This window comes from Ziziphus jujuba, chromosome 11, assembly GCF_031755915.1.
Source record: "Ziziphus jujuba cultivar Dongzao chromosome 11, ASM3175591v1".
Taxonomy (NCBI): domain Eukaryota; kingdom Viridiplantae; phylum Streptophyta; class Magnoliopsida; order Rosales; family Rhamnaceae; genus Ziziphus; species Ziziphus jujuba.
The window spans coordinates 15617735-15630386 of record NC_083389.1 but is presented as its reverse complement, the minus strand read 5'-3'; the positions used below and the strand labels follow the sequence as shown (position 1 = coordinate 15630386).

Sequence of the window (12652 nt, the reverse complement as noted above, 5' to 3'; positions counted from 1 at the left end):
CAAAATGCAACAATACATATATAAATTTTTTATTAGATATCTTCACTCAATTCAAATGCAACAATACATATATAAATTTTTTATTAGATATCTTCCCTCAATTCAACTTATATTGGGCATCTAATATCCAATTGCATATAACTAATGATATATATATTAGGCAACAATGCTTGATAGATAGAAAAATTTTAACATATACATAGAAACAGAGGACTAACCTTTGGATGGGCAGTGCAGAGAGAAAGCAAACATGCATTCATGACCATTAATGAGCCATTAGTTGGAAGGAGTTTAATAATATTGGCAGCAGAGAGATATGACCATTCAGGCCGTCCCATAAATCATGGAGGTTTAGCTATCTGCAACTGAAAACTGAAGAAGTCTCAAAAGAGAATAAAAAATAAACTAAACAGGAAGATGGAGACTAAGGGGTAGGCTAGTTTTTGGTAAAGAGCAAAAGGAGTTAGATTTGTATCACGTGCTTGTTGTACTTACTAACAGGTGACCAAACCATATGTTCCGGTGGACAACATGATTTGTATGCTTTTTTATTATGCTTCTACTTCAGAACCAGGACCTACCTTTCTTATTTCCAAAAATTACATTACCAAATTATATTTAAGCTTAAATTAAGCCTTTTTCTTTTTTTGTCTTTTTATTTTATTTTTCTCCTTGCCATTTAGTAGTATAAATATAACATTAGTCATTAATGCAAAGACATGTTTGATGCAATAAATAAAGTATTTATATATAGTGATATATATATATATATATATAATATACACAACTATAATAACAATGGCATCATGTGCTAAATTGAGGTAGGTAAGTCAAATCTAAGTTGACAGTTTAATTCTTTTACCTAGAATAAATTGACCATTTAATTTAGCCATATATGAAGTAATTCCATTTAAGATCTAACCGAGCATACTCCTAGTTGATTTGAGCTTGAATCTTCCATCTATGTATATATAAAAAATAATAATAAATAATAAAATAAAATAAAATAAAAATAATATAGTTACAAGAAATTAGAGTGGATTAATTTTTTTTTTAAATAGTGGACAATTCTTAGATAGGTAATTTAGCCATACATGCATTAGTTCCATTTAAGATCTAGCTAAACATACTTGCGGTTAGCTGGAGTTTGAATCTCTCAGATGTGTTATATAAAAAAATTAATAAAAAATAAAATAAAATTATATAGTTTCAAGAATTAGAGTGGATTCAACCAAAAAAAAAAAAAAAAAAAAGTGGACAATTATTAGGCGGTAATTTTTGTTTCAGCCAAAAAAAAAAAAAAAGAATTATTTAGGACAGCGGGTTGGACAATAAGCAGTATAGTGTATTTTTTTTTCTTAATTTTTAATTAAAAAAAATTGTTTTTCTTGTTTTTTTCTTGCTGTGAAATGCCAAGGGAGGTTCCAATGTAGAAGTCAAACACCGTCGGAGGGAGCAAAGAGCTCTCTTCCTCTGTTTCAATGGCTAATTCGGCGCTGCTGTTCTACTACTATTCTCAACGACGTCGTTCAGCCTCTTTCAGAGGCTTTTTCTTCCTACCCACAACCTTAGCTCTCGTTACCTCTCTTTTCATTATCTTTTACATTTCTTCCACTTCCAATCTCATCACTCATCCACATCAAATCACTCTTCAACTTAAACCTCCATCTGGGTTTTTGAATATCTCTGCTCCTACCCACCAATTCATCTCAACAACCCCGTTTGGGAATTCTTCCACAAAACCCTTTGAAGCTATGAAGGATCAAAGAACTGAGAGTCAACGGTCTTCAAGACCTCAATTGGGCTCAAATGGTATGTAATTTTTATTTTATTTTATTTTAAGCTTTTCCTGACTTGTGGATATTGCTTATTATTGTATAACTAGTAGAATTGTTTATCAGCTTATTGGTACCTTATTTTTGTCTAATGGGCAATCAAGAAAACTTTTGAATTTCCTATATTCTGATTTGTGTTGTGACAGTAATCAAAAAGCTTTTGTTGTATTTGTTGATCGTAAAGGGGTTGAAATTGTCCATGAAAAACTGGTTTGAAACTTAGGAAGTGAAGAATTTTCAGTTTCTTGCTGATGTCTTGATTGGTTTTGTTAGTTGGGCAACGTTGTTATGGGTAGTAAATAGGTAGAACTAAGTAATTAGTAAGTTTTTCAGCTTTGTTCGGATTCTGAGAAATTGTAGCACATGGAAAGAAATCAGAATATCTCTTAACTGGAAACTGGAAAACTTAAAATGCTTAACTCTGCCTGGTAATGGCCCCAAAGAAACTTTACGATAAATTACTAACCATATCTGCCGTAATATAGCCATTGGATAATGTAGAGGTTACAGGTGTTCTTACAGTTGTTCTTTAGTTTGCCTGTTTTGCTTGTAGGAAACTGCTGAATAATGCAGTTATATAAGATTTTCTTATGGAAGCTATTATCCAACATCTTGACTAAGATCTTTTGTTGAACAATTCAACAATTTGACAAGCACAGATATAGGAAATTATTAACTGACAAGAAGTTTAAAAATCTATATTTTTGTTCGATCTAGTCATTTACTTAAAAAATCATGTTTATTGGAAAATGAAGTTAAACTAAGTCCAAAAAGAAAGGTGCTAAACTAAGTAACAATCTTTAAGATTGTCAACAATGCTGGATCAATATGGGTGAAGATCATAGAGAAGTTATCACATATATTTCTGGAGAGGTCTAATTCATATAAATATCAAATTTATCTGGAACCTCCATTTCGTGACGATTATCTTAGCCTTTGTAAATCAATCTGCTGAGTTAAAAGAGTTTCCAAATTGAGAGATATTTGGTCCTATTTCCAGAGTTGAAACCGTGTCAATGGTTCACCAAAGTGTGCTAATTTTTGTGTTTGGGGGGTGACTTGGGAGGTTGAGGAAGCTTAGGTCAGTGCGTTAATGATTCTTCATTTCTTAATCCTGGTATGTTGGAACTGTTGGTTTTTATTGTTCAGGAAACTATGTCAATAAGGAGGTGTTCCATGATACACATATCTTTCTGGAAGACTATAAAGAAATGAAAAGGAGCTTTAAGATATATGTTTATCCTCACAGGCGGAATGATCCCTTTGCAAATGCACTATTGCCGGTGGATTTTGAACCTGGGGGTAATTATGCCAGTGAAAGTTACTTTAAGAAAGTCCTGATGAAAAGCCAATTCATCACGAAGAACCCAAATGAGGCAGATCTTTTCTTTTTGCCTTTCTCAATTGCAAGGTTGCGGCATGATCCTAGGGTTGGTGTTGGAGGTATTCAAGATTTTGTCAGAGATTACATCTTCAATATTAGTCAAAAGTATCCATATTGGAACCGGACTGGTGGGGCTGATCATTTTTATGTTGCTTGTCATTCGATTGGACGGTCAGCAATGGAGAAAGCAAGTGAAGTAAAATTTAATGCCATTCAAGTTGTTTGCTCTTCGAGCTATTTCCTACCTGGGTACATTTCTCACAAGGATGCCTGTCTGCCCCAAATCTGGCCAAGAGAGGGAGAGCCCCCTAATCTTCTATCATCAAAGAGGTGATATGCCATTAAATTAATAACAACTTTTCTTTTGTTGCTTTGATATCTTCATGAAATGGAGCTCACTTATCGCCTCTCATCAAATATGAAATACAGGACAAAACTTGCATTCTTTGCTGGAGGAATTAATTCCCCTGTGCGCGAAAAGCTTCTTGAGGTTTGGGGAAATGACACCGAGATCTTTGCCCACTTTGGCCGGCTCAAGACACCATATGCTGATGAGCTGCTTGGAAGCAAGTTCTGCCTCCATGTTAAAGGTTTTGAAGTAAACACAGCTCGAATAGCAGACTCATTATACTATGGTTGTGTCCCAGTAATAATCGCCAACTACTACGATCTACCATTTGCAGATATACTCAACTGGGGGAGCTTCTCAGTTATTGTTGCTACTCTAGATATACCATTGCTTAAGAAAACACTTAAAGCAATCAGCTCAGATGAATATTTGTTGTTACAGAGCAATGTGCTCAAGGTTCGCAAACACTTCCGGTGGCAGCTACCTTCTGTTGATTATGATGCGTTTTACATGGTAATGTATGAGATGTGGCTGCGCCGAAGTTCGTTGAGAGCTCCTTTAAGTGTTTCCAAGGATTTTTAGCTCAAAAAATTTTGTTATATGATTATGTGATTCAAAAATGGAAACATGTATTTGATTCTTATAGTTTGATTCTTTTTCTCCTAAATTATGTTGCAAAGAGATAGATTAGATCTGCTTGACTTTGTATACCAATTTTTCTAATCAAGTAGCAAAATCATAGTGCATTACTAGTGTATCTATTGGTTCTGGAAAGTTAGTGTTCTGTTTTGCTCTTTTTCATTTCTCCAAGACTGAATTTCCTTTGTTTTTGTCGCTAAGATTCTTATAGACAACAGAAAAAATGGGATTGCAAAGATGGATTATACCTATTCTAAGGAGGCTGTTTTGTGACAAAATAGTATAGAGCCATAGTTATATTTTTTTTTCTTTTTTTATTATATATAATTTTGCTAAAAAATATGTCAGGTTTCACTATAAAAATTGTGCCTCACATAAAGTAAGATGTTGCTTGATGCTTTCATCCGACAGCATATTACTTAATGTGAGATGGATATTGTTGGGGAATATACTTGCATTATGGTTGTTAATAATTATCCTTCACAATTATTCTTTTATTCTTCATAAACCTCTTACTATATCATTTTTGTATATAAAATTCAAACTTATTATTATATGAAGAGTTAAACTCATTACTATAGTAATAGTAATTTTTACCATCACTGGGATGATATAGAACCATAACCAGGTTGTTGCCTAGTGGAAGGGCTTAGACAGGAGTCAAAAATTTTTCAGATTTCAATGGTTAAGATTGAGGTAGCTCCCAAAAATCACACTCAATGAAAAATTCAGCTATCTAATAACTTAAAAGCTTTTGGGCTGAGCTTCCATTCCACTCACTCTATGACAAAAATATTTTATTGTATAAAATCCTAAAAAGAAAAAAGTATTTACGCCTTTCAAAATACCGTACCAAATATAACATAAAAGTTCAAAATCTTTGTAAGGAGAAAACATATCTTTACAATAATAATAATAAATAATTTTTTTTTCTATCATTTAATTTTCAGACTTAAAACATATACCTAAATTTTAAATCATGCTTCCATAAAACAAAATTAAATAATGATTTGTCAAACATGCAATATTGCGATTTACAAAATCACGTGGCCAGAGTCTAATTTCCTACGTGGAAAATTCGACGTGGCATGGAAATTTTTTTAATTTTTCGTAGCACTGAGAGGAGCAAGCGCGTACTGAGAAGCAACTAGAGATTCAAAGCGCCATCTTGCGTTTTGGTCTTTTTTTCTTTTCTCGCTCATTTTCTCGGAAAATCCTTTTTTTTTTCTTTTTCTCTGAGAAAATTTTTTTGCTCTTCACAGGAAGCAATCGATTATTCTCCCAACTCCAACATCTGGTATTCCTTCCTTCCAACTCACTGTGCTCGTTTCCCGAGAAAATAATTTATTAAATTACGTACCTTTAGATCTGAGCTATCTAATGCTCTCAGGATCAGTATGCTAAGTCAAACTTCTTTTTTTTAAATTTATTGTTTTTATATTTTTGTACGAATATATAAATATATATTAATTGAAGTTTACCAGTTGTTAAAGCGTCTATATCACTGGATTAGATATTAAGCGTTTGCTTGTAGTTTCTTTCTCTTCACAACGTTTCTTGGAAATATTTGAATTTCTTTTTTTTTTTAAGAGAACGACAAGGATATTCGTCTATTCAATATTCATTTATTTTTCATTATTTTTGTCGTTAATATTTTTTCTTTTTGATACACAGGATGATAATAAACACACTGTATTTTGGAATTGGAATGTAGTTCGTAGTTGGGAATTGGTTTTTCTTTTTATGAGGCAAAGATGGTGTTCAAATCTAAGATAAAATGGATTGCACTCTTCGTCCTCGTTTTATCTTTTGCGTCTTTGATAACGCACTTATCCATAGCAAGATCATCAACTGTGGATTTGGTACAGTATAGTGCTCAGGCTGGATTTCGTGACGATTTTTCTACCACGAGTCAGGTGGGGGATTAGGATCCATTTGTGTGTGTGTGTGCATGTGTTAGTATTTTTCTATTTGTGTGATTGTGTTATTTGATGGGCTAGTTTTTTATGCAGAGTATGCGGACCAAGAGACTATGGGGGCCTGTGAAGCCGTTGAGGTCTTTGCAGTCTTATGCCAACCCCAGAAACAGCTATCCAGGTATTGATGCACGTACTCATGATTTTGTTTTTTCCCCTTTTTTTTTTTCCCAATGATATATATGCGCGTATATATATATATATATATATATAGTATTAGTTTTAATTGAGAAGGTATTTCATCTTTAATAATTTTAGATCCATTTTCTTGCATAATATTGGAAGAAACTCTAATTAGATATTTTAAGCTGTTAACATCAACATGTAGATGACTATGGTGGTGGTTTAATTCTTGGGAGTTGACTGTTGGAGATGAGCTTAGGATGGTTTTAGGAGCGAAAGCAACTTAAAGTAAAGTGAAGGTGTTATTTCGTAAAGCCTTTTCATTAAGATTAGGATGGTCTGGGTTTCATCGATGATAGAATTTGCAATATTTGCAAGATAAATAAGGGTAGCTTAATTTTGAAAAGGTATAAAAAAAGATTAAACAAGGAAAGAACCTGGTATTGATGGAATCTCTCTGTTGGAGCTTATGTGTGCAGATATAAAGATATTGTAACCAAGTAAATAGCTAATAAAGGGTCTCTCAAGTAGGTGCACGGGCTGAATTCTATGTGATAAAATTTGGCCTTACAGTAAACTTTTTCATTTAATTTTCTTACTTTGTTGTGTAGTTAGAAAAAAGCAGCACAAATAGCTTTAACTAAACTTTTTTCTTCTACCACACCCCCCCCCCCCCCCAAAAAAAAAAAAAAAATGATGATATTAATTCTTCTATTATGCGCCCAAATTTTGATAACTTCTGCAATTACTTTGAACAAATCTTTTTATTTCTAAGTTTTCTTGGGAAAATTTCTTGATTTCTATCTCTTTTGTTATTGGACAATTTTTTATGAGTTTAAATTGTGCATGTCAACCTGATGGATCATTCTTTCTTTTCTTTACAGTTCCCAACAAACATAACAATGGTTTTATTTATGCAAAAATATTTGGTGGGTTTGCGAACATAAGATCATCGGTAAGCTTTATCAAATGTGTGATTTTGTATTATTATCTCTATTGGGAGTTCATAAGATATTTGTTAATTTTCTAGATCTGTGATCTGGTCACCGTATCCAGGCTTCTAAATGCTACTCTTGTCATTCCAGAGATTCAAGCCAGTACTCGTTCAAAAGGCATCAGGTATATTATGCAAGCTTCTTTGATTATTTAAGTTACTGCTGTCTATGCTAGTAAAATATATATTCACTGCTTTATACTTGTTTTCAAACTTTTTTGCTACAGCAATAAATTTAAGAGCTTTTCATATCTGTACGATGAGGAGCACTTTATAGAATCCCTCACAGCCGATGTACTCATTGTCAAGAGCCTGCCTGATAATTTGAAGGCTGAAAGGAAAAAGAACGCTTTTCCCACTTTTAAGCCCAAAAATTCGGCTTCTCCAGATTTTTATACTAAAGAAGTCCTACCAAAGCTAAAGAAGGGCAGGGTTATTGGTTTGGTTATTACAGATGGGGGATGTTTGCAGGTAGTTTGATGTTTCATTATGTCAAATAGGATACCACGTTGTCGCAGATCTCATAATCTCTTGAAAAAACATGCAAAATATACAAGATAGGCTAAGTCTGAAATTTCCTAAAATTTAGTAGAAACTTCGGTGTTAATAATTGTCTGGTTCTATAGGTTTTCTGGAAGTTATGAAATTTTTTTTATTTTTTATTTATTTTTTTTATTTTTATGGATAATAGCTTCCTTAATGTTGGTCAGACACATCTTTCTGGCTGCTGGGCTAGTGGTTCCTTTGTTCCATTTAATCTGATTCACAGAATTTCACAGGATTTTGTTTTTGGCATTCTTAAGATTTTTCATTTATGAAAATATCGGAGGGTGACTGGCCAACCTAAGTTGAAAAGACTTTTCATCCTCTTGAAGGATTGAATTATTCTATTTTCTTTGCTGAAATTGTGTTCCTTGGAAAGAAATTTTTTTTTTAATTTTTTGGGTGTGGTCTTTCAGTGAAGTATAGCCAACAATCCTAATGCTATTTTTTATCCTCTTCTAGTCAATCCTTCCACCTAGCATGTCTGAGTTTCAAAGGCTGAGATGCAGGGTTGCTTTCCAAGCACTCCAGTTTCGACAAGAAATTCAGACCCTTGGGCAACGGATGGTGGCAAGGTATAAATCTTAATCCTGTCTTCTTGCTAAGATTTTAATGCACTGAGCAGTATTACTATGTGGAGAGCTTGTACATACACTAGTATTCAGACTAAGGTATCAGAAGTGGTCAAACTTGGTGTGAAGGAAATGGCACAATAAGGCTGCTTTTTCTTGTTTAATCTTAATCTATATTGACAAAAGCACTCATCCAAATGTGCTATCAGTTCTGGTTTAAGTATAAACTTTATTATATTTTGGGAACTAAAGTAAAATCTTTAGTAGGGTTTAACTGATAATTAAGTTTTAAGCTACTAAAGACCATATTTAAGGACATAAGTCATGCAACTTCATCCAAAATGGGACTCATGGTACAGCAAAGGATAAAAATTTTGAGTTTGTAGGATGTTTCAATCAGTCTAGGTATGGTAGAACTATTGTCTCTCTTTATTTATTTATTTATTTTTTTAATTTTTTTTGCCAACTATGGTAGAACTATTGTCAGTAATCAAAATTTAAGAACCAATCTCAGCATATGGATTTTCGGTGTAACAACTTTCATCCCAACCCAAGCTTTGTGTTTTTGCATTAGAACTTTAAATATGTATGTCTTGAGACATAAATGTTCATATGGTATTTTTTTAGTTATGAATCTGTCGCATGGAACTTTATCAATGGTCAGTTTGAGGTCTCAGCCTACTGAACTTGACTGAAAGTCTAACAAATTTTCAACCCAAGTATAGTCCAAGCTTTATGTTTTTGTGGTAAAGATGGAAGAACAAACCCCGTGGTAAGCTAATAACTCCCTGTAAACCCAAAACCCATTTTTAAATTTCCACTCATCCCAAATGGACCAGCCGAAGGTGAATGGATATTTTTAGCCAGTTTCAGCCATTATTTGATTGGAAAAACTTATTTTGTAATGACATTACTGTTGATCAGCTCACTTGCCTTCTTATCTTGTCTGCTGACAGTTGCCTAGAATCATGCTATTGACTTTATATTCAATATCATTAGCACGACACATTAGTTTCTTGAGACAACTTAGTGTTCAATCTGTATTGCAAACAACAAGAAATTTGTTGCCTGGGACACAGCTTATTTCATGTCTGGAATTTCTAGATTTTTAAACTGGGCTGTCCTGTGGTATTGATCTGTAACATTATAAACACTAATTGGCCTTTGCTTTATGAGGGAGAAAGAAAAAGATATGTTGTTTAAATATGGGCGGCCTTAGATTGCAATTGTATTCCTTTTCAATAAGGGCACACTACTTGGAATAGAAATAAAAAAGAACTGATTGTATGCTTATAATTGTTCTGTATTTGGATCTTCACATGTTTATCAATTTCAATCTTGTAAATCTGTTTTCTATTTATAGGTTAAGAGCATGGGGCCAACCTTTCCTATCTTTTCATCCTGGTTTATTGAGAGACACATTGGCATATCATGGTTGTGCTGAACTTTTCCAGGTTAGCTTTTTTGAACTTTTTATCATTTGCATCGATGAAAGTTCATTTTTCGTTTCTGTGTACATTTCGTTAGGATCAGATAGAAATGTTTTAGGTTGTTTTTGAAACGTTTTGGTGAAATGAAATGAAACTGTCTGGAGAAAATTTCGTTCAACCATACATAAGGATCCATTTGATGTTATGTTCATGGTTGACATTGCTTATAAACATGTCTATGGACCAAATTGAGAATGACCCAAATTACAAGGTGGATTTTTACAATCATCCCTTTTAATTATGTTAATAGTTATTCTGCCTTAAATGATAAAACACTAACAATATTTATCTTGCAGTCTTGGTTTTAAATTCTCATTGGCTTGGTTTGTTTTGTAGGATGTTCATACTGAACTTATACAATACCGAAGGGCACAGATGATAAAACGGGGGATTATCAATGAGGAACTAAACGTTGATTCACACTTACGAAGAGAAAATGGTTCTTGCCCATTAATGCCTGAAGAGGTTTGCCTAATGTCAATAATTTCGCTTTAAGATTATGTTATAATACTTGTATGTTTCCATGAAAATGGAAAAGAATAGTGTTTTTGTGCCTTTGGAAACATATCTGTACTCTTACTATGGTTAACTTGAAGCATCCTGGATCATCCTTTGTCATTGAAATTTCTGCAGGTTGGAGTTCTCCTTCGTGCAATGGGCTATCCTCCTAAAACAATTATATATTTAGCTGGTTCTGAAACTTTTGGGGGTCAACGTGTTCTGATCCCTCTGCGTGCCATGTTTGCCAACTTAGTGGATCGCACTTCTTTGTGCAGCAAAGCAGAGTTGTCTGACTTGGTTGGACCTGAATCACCTCTTCCATTGGACCTCTTTCAATCACCTCCAGCTAAAAGTGAGCAGCAACTTAAAGAAGAATGGAAGAGAGCGGGTCCCCGGCCTCGGCCTCTTCCTCCACCTCCAGATAGACCTATCTATCGACATGAAAAAGAAGGGTGGTATGGATGGATTACTGAAATGGACAAGGAACCAGAACCTTCACCTATGGATTTAAGAATGCAAGCACACAGACTAATTTGGGATGCTCTTGATTATATTGTCTCTGTGGAAGCAGATGCTTTTTTTCCTGGTTTCAACAACGATGGTAGTGGATGGCCAGATTTTTCTGGCTTGGTTGTGGGGCAGCGGTTGCATATAAGCGCTTCTTCTACAACATATCGACCAGACAGGTAAGATCAGCATAAATGCATATTTTAAGGCAGTTAATTTGTTTTCCAAGCGCCCCTTTGTAACTTGATTAATCAGTGTTTAGCAATAGCATTTGATGTTAGAGTTAAATCAATATTCATTCTTTAGGATTTAAAACTTTCCCTTGTTCCATCAGTTATTCAATAGAATTTGTTGGCTACAAGAAAGGTGCATTAAACACCACTTTGATGGTTATAAACGCATGCAGGTGTTTATCCATTTTCAGCACGTGTGTGCACAGACATAAACACAAGCACAAACATGGACATGTTAGAATCAACCTTAAGAGTTTGATTATATTTTTTGCTTGCCTTTGTGCATTCACACAGTTTTGTTAGAATAACCAATGGGCGAGTTGGGATTCTTTAAATGAACCAGTTGGTTTTCATCCTTGCTTAATTTAAGTTGTATTACTGTCTTGGTTTTCATCCTTCTCAATTTAAGTTGTATCTACTGTTATTTTGTATAATTCTCTTAGTTAATAACTGTATTTACCTGGAAAAGGTACTTCTGCTGTTCATTCTGTCATATATAATTATTATTTGACACTAGCTTGGTTTGTTTGAACAGGAAAGTTCTTGCAAAACTTCTAAACGCGACTCGTGACAATATGTACCATCCCAAGCATAATTGGACACTGTTAGTGAGGGAGCACCTTAACAAAAGTTTGAGTGAGGAAGGCCTTATAAGGCAATCCCTCTTGTCTAAATCAGCTTTATTCATTTCACACCCGCTTCCAGAATGCTCTTGTAGAATATCATCTGCAGAGGCTCCAGTTCATGTGAAAGGCAAAAATGGCCAATTTTTATACGGAGGTGAAGAAGAGTGCCCGAAATGGTTTGGTCAAGAAATTCTCTTGTCGGAGCCAACCGGAGAAGAAGATGGTAAATCTGAGGACAGTGAAACAACAGAATATGAAAGCGATCAGGTTGAAATACCTGAATCAAATGACAACGATAAAACTAAGTCATCACTAACATTTGACCAGGATGAAGAAATGGATCCAAATGACTAGGACTTGTTTGGGATACGATTCTTATGAAATTCTTTTTACTGAATGGCGGCATTCATTTTCCTGCAATTTCTTCCGGAATGCAACAGTTTTTTGGAGGTAGAGGGTGTTTTATCCAAAAGCTACAATTAGTTTATGGTTTCAACAGACGTCTGAGTCATCTATTCTTTGGATACGTTCTGGGTAATCTCCAGAGTAAATATCTGTATACCTTCATATATCAAACTTTTAAACCTTTTTAGAAGCATACTTGGACAAACTGATCAGAATCTATACGTTGAAGGTTTTACTTTTTTCTTTTTCTTTTTTTGGGGTGGGCAATATACATTAAAGTCTACTGATAAATTTTTTGATACAGTGCCAGTTGAAAGCCACATTGAATCATCAATTGAGGATTCTGCATCTTTTATAGTGAATTTAATTTAAATAGTTTTTTCAAGCACTGGTTATCAAGGTTGCTAAGCTTCTGTAGTTTGCTAATTCTGCAGGCAATTGAAGATTAATTAAAGCTCGTTTAATGTATTTTAGA

At 34.0% G+C, this 12652-nt stretch overlaps 2 protein-coding genes across 3 annotated transcripts; both read left to right on the top strand.

The window, feature by feature from the left end:
• The first annotated feature begins 1367 nt into the window (after nt 1-1367).
• LOC107407221 (probable glycosyltransferase At5g03795) lies at nt 1368-4342 on the top strand. Its single transcript, XM_016014473.4, has 3 exons — nt 1368-1812; nt 2985-3549; nt 3649-4342. Exons 1-3 carry the CDS (start codon nt 1482-1484, stop codon nt 4148-4150), a joined length of 1398 nt encoding a protein of 465 aa, XP_015869959.3. The 5' UTR covers nt 1368-1481; the 3' UTR covers nt 4151-4342.
• A 998-nt stretch (nt 4343-5340) lies between these two features.
• Nucleotides 5341-12416, top strand: LOC107406821 (protein EMBRYO SAC DEVELOPMENT ARREST 30). Of its 2 annotated transcripts, none has more exons than XM_025069610.3 (11): nt 5341-5504; nt 5882-6123; nt 6208-6304; nt 7191-7261; nt 7337-7425; nt 7528-7771; nt 8306-8418; nt 9779-9869; nt 10242-10370; nt 10539-11092; nt 11682-12416. In XM_025069610.3, the coding sequence occupies exons 2-11, from the start codon at nt 5962-5964 to the stop codon at nt 12124-12126; spliced, it is 1995 nt and encodes a 664-aa protein (XP_024925378.3). In that variant the 5' UTR covers nt 5341-5504; nt 5882-5961; the 3' UTR covers nt 12127-12416. The 2 variants fall into 2 exon arrangements, with proteins under 2 accessions (XP_024925378.3, XP_015869510.3); XM_016014024.4 differs by having other exon boundaries at nt 5342-5504; nt 6220-6304.
• The last annotated feature ends 236 nt before the right edge of the window (nt 12417-12652 follow it).

Bases quoted from the DNA above. Each gene is read 5' to 3' on its own strand.
- LOC107407221 (XM_016014473.4), top strand. From the start codon at position 1,482: ATGGCTAATTCGGCGCTGCTGTTCTACTACTATTCTCAACGACGTCGT. The intron at 1,813-2,984 runs GTATGTAATTTT...TTTATTGTTCAG, and splicing joins ACCTCAATTGGGCTCAAATG to GAAACTATGTCAATAAGGAG. The intron at 3,550-3,648 runs GTGATATGCCAT...TATGAAATACAG, and splicing joins AATCTTCTATCATCAAAGAG to GACAAAACTTGCATTCTTTG.
- LOC107406821 (XM_025069610.3), top strand. From the start codon at position 5,962: ATGGTGTTCAAATCTAAGATAAAATGGATTGCACTCTTCGTCCTCGTT. The intron at 6,305-7,190 runs GTATTGATGCAC...TTTTCTTTACAG, and splicing joins CCCCAGAAACAGCTATCCAG to TTCCCAACAAACATAACAAT. The intron at 8,419-9,778 runs GTATAAATCTTA...TTCTATTTATAG, and splicing joins GGGCAACGGATGGTGGCAAG to GTTAAGAGCATGGGGCCAAC.